Here is a 22,054-nt window from a genome sequence, read left to right as displayed (position 1 = left end):
AACCATCAGTCAGTACGTGGAGGGGTGTGCACAGGTACTGTTCCACCATGTTATTGAAATGTTGCCTCCTGCTAACACGTTCCGTATCAGGTGGTGGCGCAGTTAGCTGTTGCGTGGTGACAAAACTTTTCCACATCTCTGCCATGCTAACCCTGGCCTCAGAGGAGCTGGCCGTGACACAGCTGGGTTGGCGACCTCTTGCTCCTCCTCTGCCTTCGCCTTGGGCTTCCACTGGTTCCCTGTGACATTTGGGAATGCTCTCAGTAGCGCGTCTACCAACGTGCGCTTGTACTCGCGCATCTTCCTATCACGCTCCAGTGTAGGAAGTAAGGTGGGCACATTGTCTTTGTACCAGGGATCCAGCAGGGTGGCAACCCAGTAGTCCGCACACGTTAAAATGTGGGCAACTCTGCAGTCGTTGCGCAGGCACTGCAGCATGTAGTCGCTCATGTGTGCCAGGCTGCCCAGAGGTAAGGACAAGCTGTCCTCTGTGGGAGGCGTATCGTCATCGTCCTGTGTTTCCCCCCAGCCACGCACCAGTGATGGGCCCGAGCTGCTTTGGGTGCCTCCCCGCTGTGAACATGCTTCATCCTCATCCTCCTCCACCTCCTCCTCATCCTCGTCCTCCAGTAGTGGGCCCTGTCTGGCCACATTTGTACCTGGCCTCTGCTGTTGCAAAAAACCTCCCTCTGAGTCACTTCGAAGAGACTGGCCTGAAAGTGCTAAAAATGACCCTTCTTCCTCCTCTTCCTCCTGGGCCACCTCCTCTTCCATCATCGCCTTAAGTGTTTTCTCAAGGAGACATAGAAGTGGTATTGTAACGCTGATAACGGCGTCATCGCCACTGGCCATGTTGGTGGAGTACTCGAAACAGCACAACAGGGCACACAGGTCTCGCATGGAGGCCCAGTCATTGGTCGTGAAGTGGGGCTGATCCGCAGTGCCACTGACCCGTGCATGCTGCAGCTGAAACTCCACTATGGCCTGCTGCTGCTCGCACTGTCTGTCCAGCATGTGCAAGATGGAGTTCCACCTGGTGGGCACATCGCATATGAGGCGGTGAGCGGGAAGGCCGAAGTTACGCTGTAGCGCAGACAGGCGAGCAGCGGCAGGGTGTGAACGCCGGAAGCGCGAACAGACGGCCCGCACTTTATGCAGCAGCTCTGACATGTCGGGGTAGTTGTGAATGAACTTCTGCACCACCAAATTCAGCACATGCGCCAGGCAAGGGATGTGCGTCAAACCGGCTAGTCCCAGAGCTGCAACGAGATTTCGCCCATTATCGCACACCACCAGGCCAGGCTTGAGGCTCACCGGCAGCAACCACTCGTCGGTCTGTTGTTCTATACCCCCCCACAACTCATGTGCGGTGTGGGGCCTGTCCCCCAAACATATGAGTTTCAGAACGGCCTGCTGACGTTTACCCCGGGCTGTGCTGAAGTTGGTGGTGAAGGTGTGTGGCTGACTGGATGAGCAAGTTGAATAAGAGGAGGAGGAAGCTGAGTAGGAGGAGGAGGAGACAGGTGGCAAAGAATGTTGCCCTGCGATCCTTGGCGGCGGAAGGACGTGCGCCAAACAGCTCTCCGCCTGGGGCCCAGCCGCCACTACATTTACCCAGTGTGCAGTTAGGGAGATATAGCATCCCTGGCCGTGCTTACTGGTCCACGTATCTGTGGTTAGGTGGACCTTGCCACAGATGGCGTTGCGCAGTGCACACTTGATTTTATCGGATACTTGGTTGTGCAGGGAGGGCACGGCTCTCTTGGAGAAGTAGTGCCGGCTGGGGACAACATACTGTGGGACAGCAAGTGACATGAGCTGTTTGAAGCTGTCTGTGTCCACCAGCCTAAATGACAGCATTTCATAGGCCAGTAGTTTAGAAATGCTGGCATTCAGGGCCAGGGATCGAGGGTGGCTAGGTGGGAATTTACGCTTTCTCTCAAATGTTTGTGAGATGGAGAGCTGAACGCTGCCGTGTGACATGGTTGAGATGCTTGGTGACGCAGGTGGTGGTGTTGGTGGTACATCCCATGTTTGCTGGGCGGCAAGTGCCAACGTCCCTCCAGAGGTGGAGGAAGAGGCCGAGGCGGCGGCAGCAGCAGAAGAGGCCGAGGCGGCAGCAGCAGAAGAGGTAGCAGGGGGAGCCTGAGTGACTTCCTTGTTTTTAAGGTGTTTACTCCACTGCAGTTCATGCTTTGCATGCAGGTGCCTGGTCATGCAGGTTGTGCTAAGATTCAGAGCGTTAATGCCTCGCTTCAGGCTCTGATGGCACAGCGTGCAAACCACTCGGGTCTTGTCGTCAACACATTGTTTGAAGAAGTGCCATGCCAGGGAACTCCTTGAAGCTGCCTTTGGGGTGCTCGGTCCCAGATGGCGGCGGTCAGTAGCAGGCGGAGTCTCTTGGCGGCGGATTTTCTGATTTTGCCCACTGCTCCCTCTTTTGCTACGCTGTTGGCTCGGTGTCACCACTGCCTCTTCCTCTGAACTGTGAAAGTCAGTGGCACGACCTTCATTCCATGTGGGGTCTAGGATCTCATCGTCCCCTGCATCGTCTTCCACCCAGTCTTGATCCCTGACCTCCTGTTCAGTCTGCACACTGCAGAAAGACGCAGCAGTTGGCACCTGTGTTTCGTCATCATCAGAGACGTGCTGAGGTGGTATTCCCATGTCCTCATCATCAGGAAACATAAGTGGTTGTGCGTTAGTGCATTTTATCTCTTCCACCCCTGGGGAAGGGCTAGGTGGATACCCTTGGGAAACCCTGCCAGCAGAGTCTTCAAACAGCATAAGAGACTGCTGCATAACTTGAGGCTCAGACAGTTTCCCTGATATGCATGGGGGTGATGTGACAGACTGATGGGCTTGGTTTCCATGTGCCATCTGTGCGCTTTCTGCAGAAGACTGGGTGGGAGATAATGTGAACGTGCTGGATGCACTGTCGGCCACCCAATTGACTAATGCCTGTACCTGCTCAGGCCTTACCATCCTTAGAACGGCATTGGGCCCCACCAAATATCCCTGGAAATTCTGGCGGCTACTGGGACCTGAGGTAGTTGGTACACTAGGACGTGTGGCTGTGGCAGAACGGCCACGTCCTCTCCCAGCACCAGAGAGTCCACTAACACCACCACGACCATGTCCACGTCCGCGTCCCTTACTAGATGTTTTCCTCATTGTTACCGTTCACCACAATAAGAAAAATATTATTCGGGCCAATGTATTGAATTCAAATTCAGGCCTTTTTTTACAGACACCTAACACTATCTGGCTATCTATTTAGGTACCGTATTACACTAATACAGGCACACCAGTAATGACAGATTAGCTGAATATAAATGTGAGGCCTATTTTTTAGGCGCTGGGTGACAGGTATACGTTTAATCACAGAATTAGACTTGGATCTGCACTGTAGCGTGTGTGTTAAGTTTTTGAGAATGACCCTATCAGCACCTTGAATCTAATCTACCCTTTTAGGGATAGATTTAAAGTAGGCCTGATACAGCAGAAACCACTAATTTTGAGAATTGCAAATTTGGGAATTGTTTTTCAACCCAGAACAAAAACTGTGCTTTGACGGTCACAAAAAATAACTTGACCAGCTAAAACAGTACAGATTTGGATGAATATAAATGTGAGGCCTATTTTTTAGGCGCTGGGTGACAGGCTCAACTTGCCCCTGATGTAGTATATGTCCAAAAAATAACCACACTATTGATGGTTAAATGCACTTGATGAAAGCTTGACCCTGATGTAGGATATAGCAAAAAATAACCACACTATTGATGGTTAAATGCACTTGGGTGACACAGGCTCAGCTTGCCCCTGATGTAGTATATGGCCAAAAAATAACCACACTATTGATGGTTAAATGCACTTGATGAAAGCTTGACCTTGATGTAGTATATGGCCAAAAAATAACCACACTATTGATGTTTAAATGCACTTGGGTGACACAAGCTCAGCTTGCCCCTGATGTAGTATATGGCCAAAAAATAACCACACTATTGATGGTTAAATGCACTTGATGAAAGCTTGACCCTGATGTAGGATATAGCAAAAAATAACCACACTATTGATGGTTAAATGTACTTGGTGGCAGCTTGTGCTGGCGCACCACAAGCCACAAAATGGCCGCCGATCACCCCAGAAAAAAGTGATATAAAAACGCTCTGGGCAGCCTAAAAACAGTGAGCAATTGAATATCAGCACTTCAATGATCCACAGCTGTAGATCGATCACTGAATGAAGTCTTTTGGAGGAGTTAATCTGCCTAATCTCCTCCTAACGTCGCAGCTGCAACCTCTCCCTACGCTTCTATCAGCAGAGTGACGTGCAGCGCTACGTGACCCAAGCTTATATAGAGGCTGGGTCACATGCTGCACTGGCCAATCACAGCCATGCCAATAGTAGGCATGGCTGTGATGGCCTCTTGGGGCAAGTAGTATGATGCTTGTTGATTGGCTGCTTTGCAGCCTTTCAAAAAGCGCCAAGAAAGCGCCGAACACCGAACCCGAACCCGGACTTTTACGAAAATGTTCGGGTTCGGGTCCGTGTCACGGACACCCCAAAATTCGGTACGAACCCGAACTATACAGTTCGGGTTCGCTCATCCCTAGTTACGAAGTCTGTCACGACTACAGACACAATGTTATGAGTCCTATCACGACTACAGCACAATATTACAAATCTTTCACGACTACATACACAAGGTTAGCAGTCCTATCACAACTACCTGCACAATATTACAAATCCTATCATGACTACATACACAAGGTTATCAGTCCTATCATGACTACAGGCACGATATTACAAAGTCTGTCACGACTACAGACACAAGGTTATCAGTCCTATTGCAACTACAGGCACAATGTCACAAATCCTATCACAACTACAGACACGAGGTTACGATTCCTATCACGACTACAAACACAAGGTTATGACGCCTGTCACGACTACAGGCACGATATTATGTAGTCTGTCACGACTACAGACACGAGGTTACAAGTCCTGTTACGACTACAGGCACAATGTTACAAATCCTATCACAAGTGCAGACACGAGGTTACGAATCCTATCTGGACTACAAATACGATATTACAAATCCTATCACGACTACAAACATGAGGTTACGAGTCATGTCATGACTATAGGGACAATTTTACAAATCCTATCACAAGTACAGACACAAGGTTACGAGTCCTTTCATGACTACAGGCATAATATTACGAAGTCTGTTACTACGACAGGTACAAGGCTAGTAAGCCAGTAATGGCCACAGGCATGGTGGTCTCTACAGTCCGGTCACGATTACAACACATAACGCAGGAGTTATGTTGGTCCTGTCAGGTCAATAGCCATGGTTAGTAGTTGATTGGTGGAGGGTTTAGGCACGGTTCAATATCCACGTCACGGCTACTGGCACGGTTACGGTAGCAGATCATGTTACAGGCATTAGGTAGCATGGGTTCATTAAGAGGTCACGAGTAGGCTCTTGTTAAGGACAGTTATTTCTCATTTAATGTCGTTAGTTCTGTTTTAGTTACCTAATGTCATACGTTTCCAACATCGAGGGAACATCTTCGTTACAGGGAAGTGTTGATCTTCAATCTCAACAGGGGGCGCTGTTCCTTCAATGAGGTCTTAGACTTTTTCTAAATTGACAGTGGAGTTCTTAAGAGGGGGGTACCTTCCCCAGCAACAGCTAGGAAGCAGGACTTTTCCACCTCCTCTGCTTAGAGGTTACAGGTCCCAGTCAGGAGATAATGTCCATGAACTCTATACAGACATCTCTTACCCAACTTCATGCAGTGTTCAAGTCAATGGCCACGTCCAGTTCAGACATTCAGACTTAGCTGCAGACGGTGGAGAATATGGATGTTTCGTCTAGCTTAGTGGTACAGAGACTTCAAGTGGCCTCAACATCACAAGCTAGGGTTGCTGGTGGGTCAGTCAATTTTTTCCCCACATAGCACCATCACATTATGTTCTAGATAATATTCGTCAGGACATTTTGGAGGGTAAGGATATTAATTTAGCGTCACTACTTGTAGCAGCCCCATGAAGTCCCTGACAATAAGATGATAGCCTGTGGAGAAGTTCCATTATTCTTAAATCCAAAAATGGTAGACTTCATAGGACGTTAAATGTTCTGAGTGGTTCAAGCATTTAATCTATTTTGCGATGTTATCTGTTCAGTCAGTTACATAGGAGGGAAGAGTTGGTCCGGTTAATATAAGGTGGTAAATTCAGGTCATAAATAAGGGGGTACATCTTTTTATGACTATTACCGTTTGGTTCAGCTTAAGCAGCAGCTGTTCATGCTCATTTCCAGCACGTTACTGGTTGGTCTAATGTTAACACAGAATTGTTTTGTTTCCACTTCGTGGGTCTTAAGGCCCGGCTTGTACTACGTGTAATTCTTTCTCGCATATAGCTGAATGGTGTTCCACTCTTAATTTACTGTAAAACAAAATAATACAAAGGGCGCTGTTATACGATTTGTCAGTCCAACATTCTTTGCCTGTTCCTAGTCTGTACTCCTTGATACCATCAGAGGAGTTCTTTATGAATTTTCTTCTGTTGACAAGGTTGTTCAGTAGATACTCTTTTAGGTAAAGGTGCATGGTTGTCAAAAGCGGACGTTGCAGACACTTTAAGTTACTCTTGTCACGACCTGAGTTATGGCGGTGGCGCGACATCAGGTGGGAAGGCCATATTATTTTTCAATGGTCTTGATTGACAGATGATACTGTTACTGCAGACATCCTTAGGAAGGTGAGATCAGGTTCGATAGAAATCATGTCATTGTTAGAAGGCTCGTGGCTCGCACTACAGCATGGGTTTAATTTTGTGTGTACACTCATTAGTTGTGATAAGAATGTTGCAGCAGACGCTCTTTCCCGGCTTTACTTTCAGCTCTTCTCCCAGGTATTCCCATAAGCAGACTCCTTGCCGACACCAACGCCTCATCACAGATTACGGGTGATGGACTAGCGTTGCACCTCGCCGCGGTCAAGAGTCTGATTGCTAAATCATTATCCAGCAACACAATGTTAGCGTATAAGACCGATTGGGGATTATTCAACCCGTTTAAGGGAGCATTTCCACCTTGTGGCACAGGGCACATATCCTATCTATTGGCATGGTAGCCTTTTGCCACTCTGGCCTAAAGCTAGCGCTTAGTATTATTAAGGCATTCCTGGCTGACATATGGCATTACTACTGTGTTCAACACTCCGATCAGCTGTCCCCTTTATTAGCACATGCCATCAGAATGTTGTCGAGAGGAATTCAGGGACTAACGGTCTAAAGTCAGTCTACGCGTCAGCAGGGTCAGGGCAGATCTTAGGTCATTTGCCTTACTTGTCGCAAAATGGACTCTTCGGTGGATTGAAACCGCTATGTATTTGAGGTTCTTCGGGTGCCTTAGGCCGTGTATGTTTATCTGTTCAGTATCACAGAAAGCATCTACAGAAGGTCAGCTTGTGGGACGGTACTTATGTTATATTTAGCCTCTTATTCGTTGATAATTTCTCAGTCTGGGGTATTAGCAGAGGTAAAATACTTGGCTGCAGGTAACAATTGGTGCCGGTCAGGGGTCTTTATGAGTGGCTAGAGTTGGTCGGAGGGGCTCCAGTGGAGTCGCCGTTGTTAACCTGTAGTGGCGCCCCACTTAGTACTCCAACCTTCATGTAGTACATTCGCATTAGGTTAATCAATATGGGGGTGAATCCGATGTCGATATCGAGCCACTCTTTCAGAATTACAATGGCATCCGCAGCTTCAAAGCATTACATTCCGGTTCATGTCATTAAGAGGTTGGGTAGGTGGAAATCATCCTGTTATGTATGGTATACTTCGGATCCATATAATGAAGGATCTCTTATTTTTCAGAAACTGGTCATGCAATTATTATAGGAATAAAGATCACTATACCTACGATCTGACCTTTTTTGGCCCCTTTAGGTTGCCCTACTACTACAGAAGTTATGGCATAACTCAAACTGCTAGACAGAGTAAAGGTGAGGTAGGTCGGGTTCGTTTCTGATAGCTGATCCGACCACAAGTGTTAAGCAAATTTGTCAGATTTGTGGGAGGGGAGGCTGGTGAACGTCGCTATTTAGGGCCATCCTTGGGCCCTTTGAGACGTCAGCACGCTGGCTTTTTCACCCACCCACCCACACCATCTTACGGTTATTTCATATTAGGGTGGCCCCCTTTAGGTTGCCCTACTGCTACAGCAGATATGGCATAACCGAAACTGCTAGGCAGAGTTAAGGTGAGGTAGGTGAGGTTCGTTTCTGATAGCCGATCCGACCACAATTGAATTTAATAAAAAATTTAGTGTACAGATGTGTCATCGCTACCGCTCCCGTATTTCGCAATTCGTTACTAACTAAACGCGATTTTATCTCCTCCAGTGTATCAATACACACCAATGCCAGTAGATGGCGGTGTTGAGTTAAAGTACTAGATTAATCAGTAGTACCGTACTTTATGTGAATTTCTAGTAGCGTAACTGGATGTACAGAGCAGCATGTGCTGTGTATTAATATCGCTATCCGTCTCCTGATAGTCATCCCAACACTGTACAGGAGCCGGGCGCTATAGGGGATGGCACCTGAACAGTCAATCATTAAATAAAATTTAAAAAATGGGTGAGCGGAACCACACAGACCTACAGTACATCGGGGATGGCACTAGGGTTGAGCGAACCCGAACTTTACATTGTTCGGTACCCGAACCCGAACATTTCGGTAAAAGTTCGGGTTCGGGTTCGGTGTTCGGGTAATATTAATATACCATCAGATCTGAGTTTTCTCCAATCCGATGGTATATTTTAACTTGAACGCCTCTATGTTAGAATATAGCATTGGATTTGAGTTAGATTGTGAAAACTCAGATCCGACAGTATATTCTAACACAGAGGCGTTCCCATAGTGATGGGGACGCTTCAAGTTAGAATATACTGAGAACTGTGGACATAACGGCCCCCTGCTGCCTGGCAACACCTGATCTCTTACAGGGGGCTGTGATCCGCACAATTAACCCCTCAGGTGCCGCACTTAGCAACCTTTTATACATCTCCAGAGGTAAGCTGTAGGTGGAACTGGCCTAATTGGAACCCTGGAAAATCCGATCTGGAGTCCTGCTCCCATTTTGATCCACATAAGAACCAGATTCCCACCCCACATATTGTTGATCAGCCCCCAATCATTGGGTCAAAATAGTCTTCCAATAGAAAAGTCCATCACTTAATAAATGTCCATCACATAGTATATAAAAAACATATGAAAAAACATATATAAAATATATGACTCTACATAGAAAATACATGGTTCTACATAAAAAAGCATAAGAACATGTAAAATCAAAAAACGCAAAGGAAACGCACATGCGGTTGGATGCGTTTTCACCGCGTTTTCAATGCGTTTTTCATAATAATACTCCAGACGACACCTGGGAAGTCCTGACATCGAGTAGAGGGATTTCGCCCTATCACAATTCTACATGGAACTTTACTCAGAGTGTTAAGGGGAGGAGAGCTGGACAGGGAGGAAGGAACAGAGTGCTGATAAACAGCCAGACTCTGGACCTGCGTCACCACCCGGCTCGCCCCCCATCCCTCAAATAGATCTAAATAACTCCCATTCAGCATTGAGAACCTAGGAATCATGGACTCAAACTCAAAAATACGACGAGACTCCTGTCTGGACATAGAGGCTATATGATTACCACCTCTCCAAGGTTTCTTAAACCTCTCCAATGCAATGAATGTCAGGGAGGAGGGATCACAATTATGTATATCTTTAAAATGCCTAGAAAGAGAGTGTAGCATATAGCCCTTCCTAATATCCGCCATGTGCTCTGCCACCCTCTTCTTTAATGTTCTCTTTGTCCTCCCTATGTATTGTTTTCGACATTCATACTGCAGCAAATAGATAACATCAGTTGAGTCACAGGTCAGACATTCTTTAATGTCTAACCTGAACGCATTCTGAGTGGAGGTGATACTAGTTGTTTTCCTTGCAAAATTTGTAACTCTGCAGTTACCACACCGTCCACATCTATGAAAACCTCCAGTCGCTAACCAATTATGACTTTTAAGTAGGCCCTTCCTATCCACTTTCAAGGTGGGTGCTACTTTCGCTGACAGGTTGACTGCTCATGAGAACGATTCAGGGGCAATCCCCAGGTAATTAAGGTTAATTGCTGATGACAGGTTGTCAAAACACTGGTTTCATATTTGCTAACAAGGCAATTAACCTTAATTACCTGGGGCTTGCCCCTGATTCGCTCTTATGACCGTGGGAAAATGTATCCCATTTGATGCCTATTCAGTATTCTTTGAATGAAACCTAGTTTCAGTAAGGTGATTGGCCAGGGGAGGGCATGTGACTCCTTCAACAAATGAAAACACACCCTTGGGGGTATATAAGGACCAGTCAGAAAAGAAAATGGCAGTCCCCATTATGTTTAAAGCCCAGATACTGTCCTTTTTTTTTTCTATTATTGGCCCTTTATGTTCTTGAGCGTCCCCCTGACCTCCAGTCCGACTGCACATTAACCCTTTCACCCCTCTTCCTTTAAAATAAATATTGGGGAAAGTACTGTAATAGTTTAGAATTGGGCAGGCACAGAACAGCAGCGGAAAAGACAGAGCCGGGGAGACAGCATGAGGATAGACTGAATGATAGTGTGAATCGGCTCTACACAGAACATTAATTATGGTTCAATAAGATTTTATTATTATTATCAATTACAAACATAAGAGAACAACACAAATTGCAGTATACATACCGCATACAAAGATATTACATACAAAATTTAATTAATCACTGCCTGTGCAGTGCGGACCTGACAACCGGTGGACCGTGACTAACTAAGGAGAACACTTAGCAACAAATACTGTACCCTATGACTGTGCCATATATATTATGCATCGCTGCATTTTACGATTTGAATGAAAATACAGTGGGCAGCTACTTACAATACCGATACTCCTGCCAATTAACACCCCACTAAAGTGAAGCTAAGGGGACAGCTGCGATTGATCTCTGCCTCTGCAGCGCGGACCTCACAAGCGTTCTTTTACTGTATACTGCGTTGATAAGCGAACGGGGAGAGGAGGAGGAGGAGGAGGTGGGTTTTATTTACTACTGCTTCATATAAAATTTATGCTACCAGCTTTACAGGGAGGACACTTGATATGACCGGCTTCATCAGTGATTTACTGCTCCTTCTCCGCTAACTGCCGCCAGTATATGACTTGTTACCATATGAACAGCATGTCTCCTGGAGGAACATGAATGAAGCACTGGATTTAGTGCTTTGTACAGTATGTGAAGTTATGGCCGACTTCTGTAATGGAATAAGCCTTGACACCTACAGTACTTCTATCTCCACAGCGATACTTTGATATTTACTGTATAGCGCACGGGAACTAACTAACTGACTGTAGTTCCATGCGCCATCTGGTGTTCACAAACCAACATTGCACCTTGATTTTTCTCAATGGCTATTTACGCGATTCGGGTTTGCTAATTGAATTGGAAATCGCTTTGCGCTCCCGCGATTCTGAAGGGAGCGCTAGCGATGCTATATCTGTAGCTACTGAGTTATTCAATAAAATGTATCTGTATAGCGCCACCTCCTGTTTGTTCTTTTCCTTATTTCTCTGTCCTGCTCACTGAGATGACCCAACATGCTCAGTTCTGAGCTGTGATAGGGAGAGAATGGACACGCCCCCTAAGTTGCAGCAGAATAGACACTCCCCTTGAGCTGTCACCTTGATATCAATCTAGCAGAGCAATGAATGGGGAGATCTCTGGAACCATGCGAGGTACAGGGCTGCTTCTAGCTTTGTTATAAAAGAGGTTTTCGTGTACTAGACTATGTATGATTTTCATTTTACATTAATCATGGAATAACCCCTTTAAAGAGAAGCTGAGTGCATTAGTCATGGGGGTGGTCTTATTAATCCATGTAAAGAAATATCTGTCAATCACTAATAAGACCACTCATATGACTAATAAGCGTAGAATGCCAGATTTAAATTAATCCATTACAAGTTTTTCTGAATCTTTTCCCATAAAACTATATATCTATTTACACTGCTCCTCTTGATATATAACATGCTTCTGGCAGATTGCATTGCATTTTAATAATCAGCAAAATGGATAAATTGGTTAATAATCGTTTATCATCATTGTTCACTAAATTCATTATCTTTATGCAATGTCTGTAAAACCACTGGAGGTCTAGTACGTATTTTAAATGAATGAACTAAATTATGAATATTAACCTTAAAGGGAACCTGTTGCCATGAAAGTATTATCTGATTTACCCACGTCGTATTATAGAGTAGGAAATGTTAAACAGGCTGATATATTGTTTTGTGGGAAAAGATTGCATTGTAATCATTTCAAGAGGACCTGTCACCTCTCCTGGTGACTATTTTAGCAACTACATACATCCTCCTTGTAATATCAATTCTGGAGCATCTACTCTTATGACGTACCATTCCTTTATTATTCCTGTTAGATGTTATGACTGAATTACTAACAGTTTGAAATAAAGTACCACATGTGTGTTTCCAGTAGTGATGAGCGGCATAGGCAATATTCGAATTTGCAATATTTTGCAATTTTTTTGCCGAATATTCGCTATAAATTCACAAATTCGAGAATTTGTGATCTCCAGTCATTGTTTACTTGATTGCAAAAAATCGGCAATGTAATATACAGGGAGTGCAGAATTATTAGGCAAGTTGTATTTTTGAGGATTAATTTTATTATTGAACAACAACCATGTTCTTAATGAAACCAAAAAACTCATTAATATCAAAGCTGAATATTTTTGGAAGTAGTTTTTAGTTTGTTTTTAGTTTTAGCTATTTTAGGGGGATATCTGTGTGTGCAGGTGACTATTACTGTGCATAATTATTAGGCAACTTAACAAAAAACAAATATATACCCATTTCAATTATTTATTTTTACCAGTGAAACCAATATAACATCTCAACATTCACAAATATACATTTCTGACATTCAAAAACAAAACAAAAACAAATCAGTGACCAATATAGCCACCTTTCTTTGCAAGGACACTCAAAAGCCTGCCATCCATGGATTCTGTCAGTGTTTTGATCTGTTCACCATCAACATTGCGTGCAGCAGCAACCACAGCCTCCCAGACACTGTTCAGAGAGGTGTACTGTTTTCCCTCCTTGTAAATCTCACATTTGATGATGGACCACAGGTTCTCAATGGGGTTCAGATCAGGTGAACAAGGAGGCCATGTCATTAGATTTTCTTCTTTTATACCATTTCTTGCCAGCCACGCTGTGGAGTACTTGGACGCGTGTGATGGAGCATTGTCCTACATGAAAATCATGTTTTTCTTGAAGGATGCAGACTTCTTCCTGTACCACTGCTTGAAGAAGGTGTCTTCCAGAAACTGGCAGTAGGACTAGGAGTTGAGCTTGACTCCATCCTCAACCCGAAAAGGCCCCACAAGCTCATCTTTGATGATACCAGCCCAAACCAGTACTCCACCTCCACCTTGCTGGCGTCTGAGTCGGACTGGAGCTCTCTGCCCTTTACCAATCCAGCCACGGGCCCATCCATCTGGCCCATCAAGACTCACTCTCATTTCATCAGTCCATAAAACCTTAGAAAAATCAGTCTTGACGTTTCAGCTTGTGTGTCTTGTTCAGTGGTGGTCGTCTTTCAGCCTTTCTTACCTTGGCCATGTCTCTGAGTATTGCACACCTTGTGCTTTTGGGCACTCCAGTGATGTTGCAGCTCTGAAATATGGCCAAACTGGTGGCAAGTGGCATCTTGGCAGCTGCACGCTTGACTTTTCTCAGTTCATGGGCAGTTATTTTGCGCCTTGGTTTTTCCACACGCTTCTTGCGACCCTGTTGACTATTTTGAATGAAACGCTTGATTGTTCGATGATCACGCTTCAGAAGCTTTGCAATTTTAAGAGTGCTGCATCCCTCTGCAAGATATCTCACTATTTTTGACTTTTCTGAGCCTGTCAAGTCCTTCTTTTGACCCATTTTGCCAAAGGAAAGGAAGTTGCCTAATAATTATGCACACCTAATATAGGGTGTTGATGTCATTAGACCACACCCCTTCTCATTACAGAGATGCACATCACCTAATATGCTTAATTGGTAGTAGGCTTTCGAGCCTATACAGCTTGGAGTAAGACAACATGCATAAAGTGGATGATGTGGTCAAAATACTCATTTGCCTAATAATTCTGCACGCAGTGTATTTGCGATAAATTAGCGATAAATTTGCGATTAGAATATTCAACACTATTAGCGAATACGAATATATAGCACCATATTCTAAATATTCGCGAATACTCGTGGTGTATTAATAGGAAATATATGTGCGTCCTATTAGCCGTTCTGCAGTGAATTTTGATTGTTCTTTTTTTTAGGGGGGGTGTATTAATAGGAAAAATAATACGTCTTAATTGCCGTTATGCGGTGAAGTTACATTGTACTACAGCCATTTACACCCTGTATTAATAAGAAAGATACATATGTCCTATTAGCAGTTCTGCTGTGAATTTTGATTGTTATATATTTTTTTGGGTGGGGAGTATTAATAGGAAAAAGAACACGTTTTAATTGCCATTCTGCGGTGAAGTTACATTGTACAGCCTTTTTTAGGGTGTATTTTAATTTAATTATTTTATAATACAGTATGTCAGACAGACAACTGACAGGCCCTTCAAAGGGACAGGCAGTGGCCAAAATGTTTCTGACACAGGAAAAAGTAGCAGCAGAAGAAGGGGGGTGGCAGCAGGAATTGCAGCGAGAGGCCTGAGCTCCCAGTGTCTTGACCAGTAATGGTTGACTTGGTATTCGACTTTGTCGCAAGTGACATCAGACATCCCCAGCCAAGAGTCAGTGGGTTCCTCTTACACGACGATTAGTTGGCATGGAGAAGTATTATATGCTGTAGGTTCGGCTCAACTTTTCAGCGAGGAAGAGCTACTATAAGACAGTCAGCAGCTACTGTCCAGCCAAGATCTGGAGTAGACATCCGCCGCTTCGTCCAGTAGGCGGGCAAGAAGTAATGATGAGAGTCGCGTGGGAGCAGGTGTTCTGAGCGGTCAGGCTCCTGGCCCTGGGACTATTGAGGGGGACATCAGTGACGTGCAGACATTAGCGGATGATGATGATGTAGCCGATTGCACTTGGGAGCCAGGTGAAGAAGGTGATTCATCATCATCAGTAGAAGAGGGTGGCAACTTGCGTAAGGCAGCGGCTGAGCCAGCATGGTGGTAGCGTGGCCGTTAGTCAGCAGGGTGGCAGCAGTGGGAGTTTGGGAGCCAAACTTGTTCAGGGTAGACCACACGCTTCACAGGAGCCTACCGGCCTGGAAAGAATCATTGCAGGGGTTCATGGAGGCAGTGGTAGCAGGCAGTCAGCACGTAATGTTGGGGGGGAAATGACATACTCGGCGGTGTGACAATTTTTTGTTACGCCGCCCGAGGAAGTGAACATGGCCATTTGCCGAATTTGTGGGCCGAAGGTGAAGCGTGGCCAGGGTGCCAATGTTGGCACCACGGCCCTGCATCAACACATGCTGAGTCACCTCAAAGTGACCTGGGAGAACTGTGGCTCCGATGTGGTGGTCCAGCCTACCACAGCAACCGCTGAATCACCCAGTGGCACACACCCAGTTTTATACAGTCAAGTATCCACCACCTCAGCCGAAGGGAGCTGTCTGTCCTTCCCATCATCTACTGGTCCTGATGCTCCTCGTCCTCCTACTCCTCTTCAGTCATTTTGTCAGCAATCAATCACCAAAGTGATTGCCAAGAGACAACAGTATGCGTGCACTCATCCAACGGCGCAGAAGCTGAACATGCTCCTGGCCAAGTTGCTGGTGCTGCAGTCCCTCCCTTTCCAAGTGGTGGACTCTGCACCTTTCAGAGAACTGATTGTGCTGAGCCGAGGTGGAGTGTCCCAAGCCGTCATTCATTTGCCAAAAAGGCAGTACCAGCCCTGCACACATATGTAGAACAGAAGGTGGACCGGTCCTTGAGCCTGTCTATGTTTGCCAAAGTGCACGGCAGCGGCGACCTGTGGAGCTATAACTACAGTCAAGGACAATATATGTCCTTTACGGCCCACTGGGTAAATGTGGTTCATGCCAAGCCACACCAGCAACTTGTCGAGGTGACGCCACTGCCGCCTAAATGTTCTCAAGCTGTGGGTCCTGTGCCAATGTCTGCCTATACCTCCTCATCCTCCACTGTGTCCTCAGCGTCCACTGCAGGGACAATTCAGAGTGCTCCTCCAGCATAAGACATGTGCAGGGCATGGCAGTATCACGCTGTTCTGCACCTAGTTTGCCTGGGAACACAGAGTCACACAGGGGAGGAACTGCTCCACGTCCTCCATTAAGAAATCAAATCCTGGCTTTCTCCTCGACAACTCAAAATCGGAACCATGGTGACCGACAACGGGAAGAACATGGTGTCGGTGCTGTATCAAGGAGTGCTGATCCATGTGCCCTGCATGGTGCACCTGTTCAGTATGGTTGTAAAGCATTTCCTGAAGTCTTTATCCCATCTGCAAGACATCCTAAAAAAAGGCCAGGAAACTTTGCATGCACTTTAGACACTTTATTTGTCAATATATTGAAATTGATCATTTAAAATAAAATTCAATAAACAATAACAGATGTAGAAAGGGCTGCAATATTAAGTATTTTTCCCAAAAAGGGTGTTTTTTTACTAACAGAATATGACAGCTGTATATAACGCTTGAATTTCACACGTGCAGATGCAGTAAGGGCTGTGAAATTGTGTATTTTGCCCAAAAAGGGTGTTTTTTAAAGCCCAGAAAATTATAGCTGTATTTCTAGCTAAAATTGCACACTGAATAATGCTGCGAAGGCACCAGATGTAGGATATTGCCAAAAAAGGGTGTTTTTTTTAAAACCAGATTATTATTGCAGTATTTTAAGCTTGGATTTGAATGTCACAAAAGCACAGATGCAGTGTTGGTGCACTGAGCTTGCATAAAATGGCCGCCGCCCACCTAACGAACAGACGGATAGAAGTTTTTTTTCTCTGTCACTGGGCTCAAGATTGTGCACTGCACCCACGCAACTAAATCTATGTAGATTTCTGAGTTCAATTGGAGTTCTGATTAAAGATTGTGTCCTATTCTCTCCCTGAAATCACCAGCAGCATCCTCTCCCTACACTAAGCACAGCAGAGTGACGTGCAGCACTACGTGACTCCAGCTTATATAGAGGCTTGGTCACATGCTGCACTGGCCAATCACAGCCATGCCAATAGTAGGCATGGCTGTGATGGCTTCTAAGGTCACACAGTTAAACGCTTGTTGATTGGCTGCTCTGCAGCCTTTCAAAAAGCGCTAAGAAATCGCCGAACACCAAACCCGAACACAAACTTTTGCTGAAATGTTCGGGTTCAGGTCCGGGGTCCAAAAATCCTAAAGTTCGGTACGAACCAGAACTTTACAGTTCGGGTTCGCTCAACCCTAATAGGGTGCAAATAGGATTAGGTCCCAGTGTTGCAGGGTTTTCCCTTGCGGGGTGCCCTATAACATTAGGATATCTAGGGTGCATTTCCTTATTGCACTGACTGTTTTTAACTATGGTTTATACCTAACCATTGTCTATGGCATGGTCTATATTTACCAGAATTTTGCAATTGCCTGATTCAGTTATACTTTGATAGTGTTTGATAGCTTTGCAGAAGCTTACTCATGCAGGTGTTGTCTCTGCCTCTACTCAGCTAAGACTCATCTAAGGTATTGCTAAGGTGTTGTCTCTGCATCTACTCAGCTAAGACTCTCTAACTAATCAGAGGAGGATGGACTAGCCAGTTTCTATGGCAACCTAACCAAGTCAGCCATTGTTATCTGTTTTATGTCCATACACAACTATTTAGAATACATGATGCATAGAACGATAACTACTTTTAACATTAAACCACAATATTCCATTTTTATCAAACAACCTTTAGCAGTGGTCCACTGTGTCACAGCTTAAGTAACGTAAAGAATGCTGCCACTATTATTTGGAGCTATCAATCATTTTATAACTATCTGGCAATCAGGTGGAAAATTCTGAGTTTGGTATGGGCTTTATTCCTGGAGACTACAGCCGACTGGCATGCATATTGTCTCCTGTAAAACTTTGTAGAGGAGGGATAATAGTATGGGGATGTTTTATTTTGGCTTTAGCTGGCAGCCGTACATTTACTGAAAGATAATGTTATTGCTACAGCAAAGAAAGACATTTTAAACAAGTGTGTGCTTTCAACTTGCACCAGTTTGGGGAAGGTCCTCTCCTGTTCCAGCATGACTGTGCCCCTGTGCACATAATAAGTTCTATAAATACATGGTTTAAATTTGCTGAGGACGAACTTTAGTGATATGCACACAACCCAAACTCTTGCCCCAGCATACAGTTTTGAAATGCATTGGAATGCCATTTTTTTTAATCTGATATGAGTACCTGACCTTAGGACTGTTATTTTGGCTAAATTGGCAGAAATTCCAACAAATCCTGTAGAAAGCCTTCCCAGAAAAATAGAGGCTCTTATAGCTGCAAAAGGGAGTCATAATTTTTCCTTCCTTTGTAGATTGTGGGCCCTCTATTCCAGGATCCTATTGTCCTCTGTATCAGTCTGTCACAAATTTAGTCTAATTATAAAGCACTGTACATCTAAAAGGGGATCATAGATCCGAAGTTGCTTCACTTAAAACTTTGGATAATGTTGTACGGAGATCCGTCTCTGTACAGCATTAAAATGTACAGCCTCCAATAAAGTGAAGTCAGTTATTCACGAAGTCTTGAAAGACTTTGGTGAATAACTTCGGTATTTGATTTTTAAATGGGAAGAATCAGTTTAAACCTTGGATCCGAACACAGCTTCGGTCGGAACCAAAGCCGAGTTTGGATCCAAGTCATTGTCATAAGCTTCATTCATTAGTTTACTTCAGTTAAACCCGCATTTCCACCATATTAAGTGATGACATTTCAAAACGTAAATGCATGGAATCAATATTTATTAACTTTAGATACTATTACATATTTATTACCATGTTCCTTTAGTTTTATTTGAGTTATCCAGTAGAACACGGACTATATACAACATGCAGCTTAGAAGTTTGAGGGAAAAGTTGAACAGCCGAATTCGAAGACCTAAAAGAGAAGAGATATAAGAATATATAAGCCTGTCTTTTGGGCTATTACATACAAGTTTACAAAAAAAAAAAGAAAAGAAAGAAAAACAGAGCATATCACAATATGAGTGAAGAGCATATCCACACAAGCTATTGTAAAAACATTCCCATACAGTACCTGTGTCATACTGAAATTCCGGTGTTTGAACATGTCCTAAGCATATAATGCAAAATCCAAATGTGTTACAGGGTGTTTGGATTTTGACGTGGGTTATTCTATAGATTTCACCCTTGAAATGCATGTTGTGGATTATTTAAACTGCAGAATACCCTCAAATTTCCCACCCATCAAAAACTGTTCACTAGGTGTGAATGGAGTATACAGGGTGGGCCATTTATATGGACACACCTTAATAAAATGGGAATGGTTGGTGATATTAACTTCCTGTTTGTGGCACATTAGTATATTTGAGGGGGAAAACTTTTCAAGATGGGTGGTGACCATGGTGGCCATTTTGAAGTCGGCCATTTTGAATCCAACTTTTGTTTTTTCAATAGGAAGAGGGTCATGTGACACATCAAACTTATTGGGAATTTCACACGAAAAACAATGGTGCTTGGTTTTAACGTAACTTTATTCTTTCATGAGTTATTTACAAGTTTCTCTTTGTTTACAGCCATTGACATGTCGCCGAGGTTAACACGTTAGGAGCGGATAGAAATTGTGTTGATGTCTGGTGAACGCAGTAACCGGGTCATTGCAGCACCCATCTCCCATGCTACAGTTAACAAACTGCTTGCTAAGTTTCGTGAAACTGGTTCAGTTTTGGATTTGCCAAAATGTGGACGCATGAAATCTGTCTCTAATGAAGAAACATCAGTGGCTGTCCTAGCTTCATTCAGCAAGAGCCCACAGCGTAGCACTCGCCGTATGTCACTGGAGAGTGGCATTAGTCGAACATCCCTTCGGTGGATATTAGCTACTCACAAATGGCACCCTTACAAACTCCAGCTACTGCAGCATCTCAACGAGGATGACCCAGATCGGTGCACTGAATTTGCAGAATGGGCAAAACAAAAATTGGAACAAGACCCTCAGTTTACGCAGAAGATTTTGTTGAGTGATGAGGCAAACTTTTATGTGAATGGTGAAGTTAACAAACAAAACCACCGCTATTGGTCTGACACTAACCCACATTGGATAGATCCCTCCAAGACTGTTGGAACAAAAAAATTTATGGTATGGTGTGGTATATGGGGTACAAAGATAGTGGGGCCATTCTTCATCAATGGAAACCTCAAGGCCACTGGATATGCGAAATTGCTACATGATGATGTGTTTCCCTCTTTATGCACTGAAGCTGGCACGTTCCCTGAGTTTTTCCAGCAAGATGGTGCACCACCACATTATGGGTGTCAGGTCCGAGCATTCCTAGATGAACAGTTTCCTGGAAAGTGGATTGGTCGTCCTGGGCCAGTTGAATGGCCCCCAAGGTCTCCAGATCTGACCCCCTTAGACTTTTATCTTTGGGGTCATCTGAAGGCAATTGTCTATGCTGTGAAGATACGAGATGTGCAGCACCTGAAAATACGGATACTGGAAGCCTGTACTAGCATTTCTCCTGCGGTGTTGCTATCAGTGTGTGAAGAGTGGGAGAAGAGGGTTGCATTGACAATCCAACACAATGGGCAGCACATTGAACACATTTTATTTTTTTTATTTTAAATTTTTTTATTTAAAGTAATATAACATAACAAATTATAAAATGGTACATATAAATGTGTCATATATATCAAGCATGACATAGGAATAAAATTGTACATCTAGGTATATTTGTACATCAAGGTATGTTTGTACGACGAGGCAGAATCCCAGTGGATATAATCTTGACCCTCTATAGATAAATAAATGAAGATACAGTAATTCCCTTTATATCATATCTATTCTGTGATAGCAGTTTTACTAATCCTTCAAATTATAAACGGTGCTTTCATAAGGTGCAATCCTGTAATAGTGAAAGTCTGGGTAATTGTAAATTTAGCTATCTCGGTTAGGGAGCCTATATTCTGACCATAACTTCCATTGTTTAGAAAATGTGTTGTGGGTGCATGTTTCCCAAGAGGATATTTCCTCAAATCTAAACAGCTGGTCAACCTTCAGTTTCCATTGTTCCAAAGACGGAATAGAGGTTGATAACCAGAATTTAGGCACTAAGAGGCGTGCTGCTATCAATAGTTGTCTAAATAGAAATGAGGGATAGGGGGGGGATTTGTTTATATCTATGTTGAGTAGAGCTAAAGACGGAGATATCTGTATATTTAAATGACAAATCGAATTGCTTTTATCAAATATGGATTGCCACCATTTTTTAATTATGGGGCAAGACCACCATATGTGATAAAACGATCCTCTATCCTCAAGGCATCTCCAACATTGGTCTGTCGCCGCATCTGAATAAAGAGAAGTCACATCTGGAGTTCTATACCATCTGGTTAAGAGCTTATAACCATTCTCCTGTATACGCACACAGCGAGATGATTTATGTGGTGGGATAGCAAAATTTTTGTAAGTCAAGAGAATGCAAAATCAAAGCTTAAATCCTTTTCCCAGCATCTAATAAAATCTGGTTTGACTAGTGACGGGGAGTTATTGAGTTTTCTATATAGTTGTGAGATCAACCTTTCCGGTGGATTAGGGTAGGTGAAAAGAGATTCTATCCAGACCAAGGGTCTCAGCTGATCTTTATTTGAGATGTGTAGAGATATATAGGAGTGGATATATAGGCTAGCAGATAAAAACTGTTTGTGAGGATTTATTTAGTTTGAATCTCTTTGACTGTGAGGGGAGTATTTTCA

At 44.0% G+C, this 22,054-nt stretch overlaps 1 protein-coding gene across 1 annotated transcript in view; it reads right to left on the bottom strand.

Annotated features, from left to right (window-relative positions):
- LOC120978569 (potassium channel subfamily T member 2-like) overlaps positions 1 to 22,054 on the bottom strand; it is a 1,475,081-nt gene that overhangs the window by 1,160,571 nt on the left and 292,456 nt on the right. Inside the window, 1 exon segment of the mRNA XM_040406800.1 lies at positions 19,115 to 19,217. Coding sequence (XP_040262734.1) covers positions 19,115 to 19,217 — 103 coding nt within the window.

Source organism: Bufo bufo, chromosome 9 (assembly GCF_905171765.1).
Source record: "Bufo bufo chromosome 9, aBufBuf1.1, whole genome shotgun sequence".
In the NCBI taxonomy this organism is placed as follows: Eukaryota; Metazoa; Chordata; class Amphibia; order Anura; family Bufonidae; genus Bufo; species Bufo bufo.
This window is presented reverse-complemented; position numbering and strand designations above follow the sequence as displayed.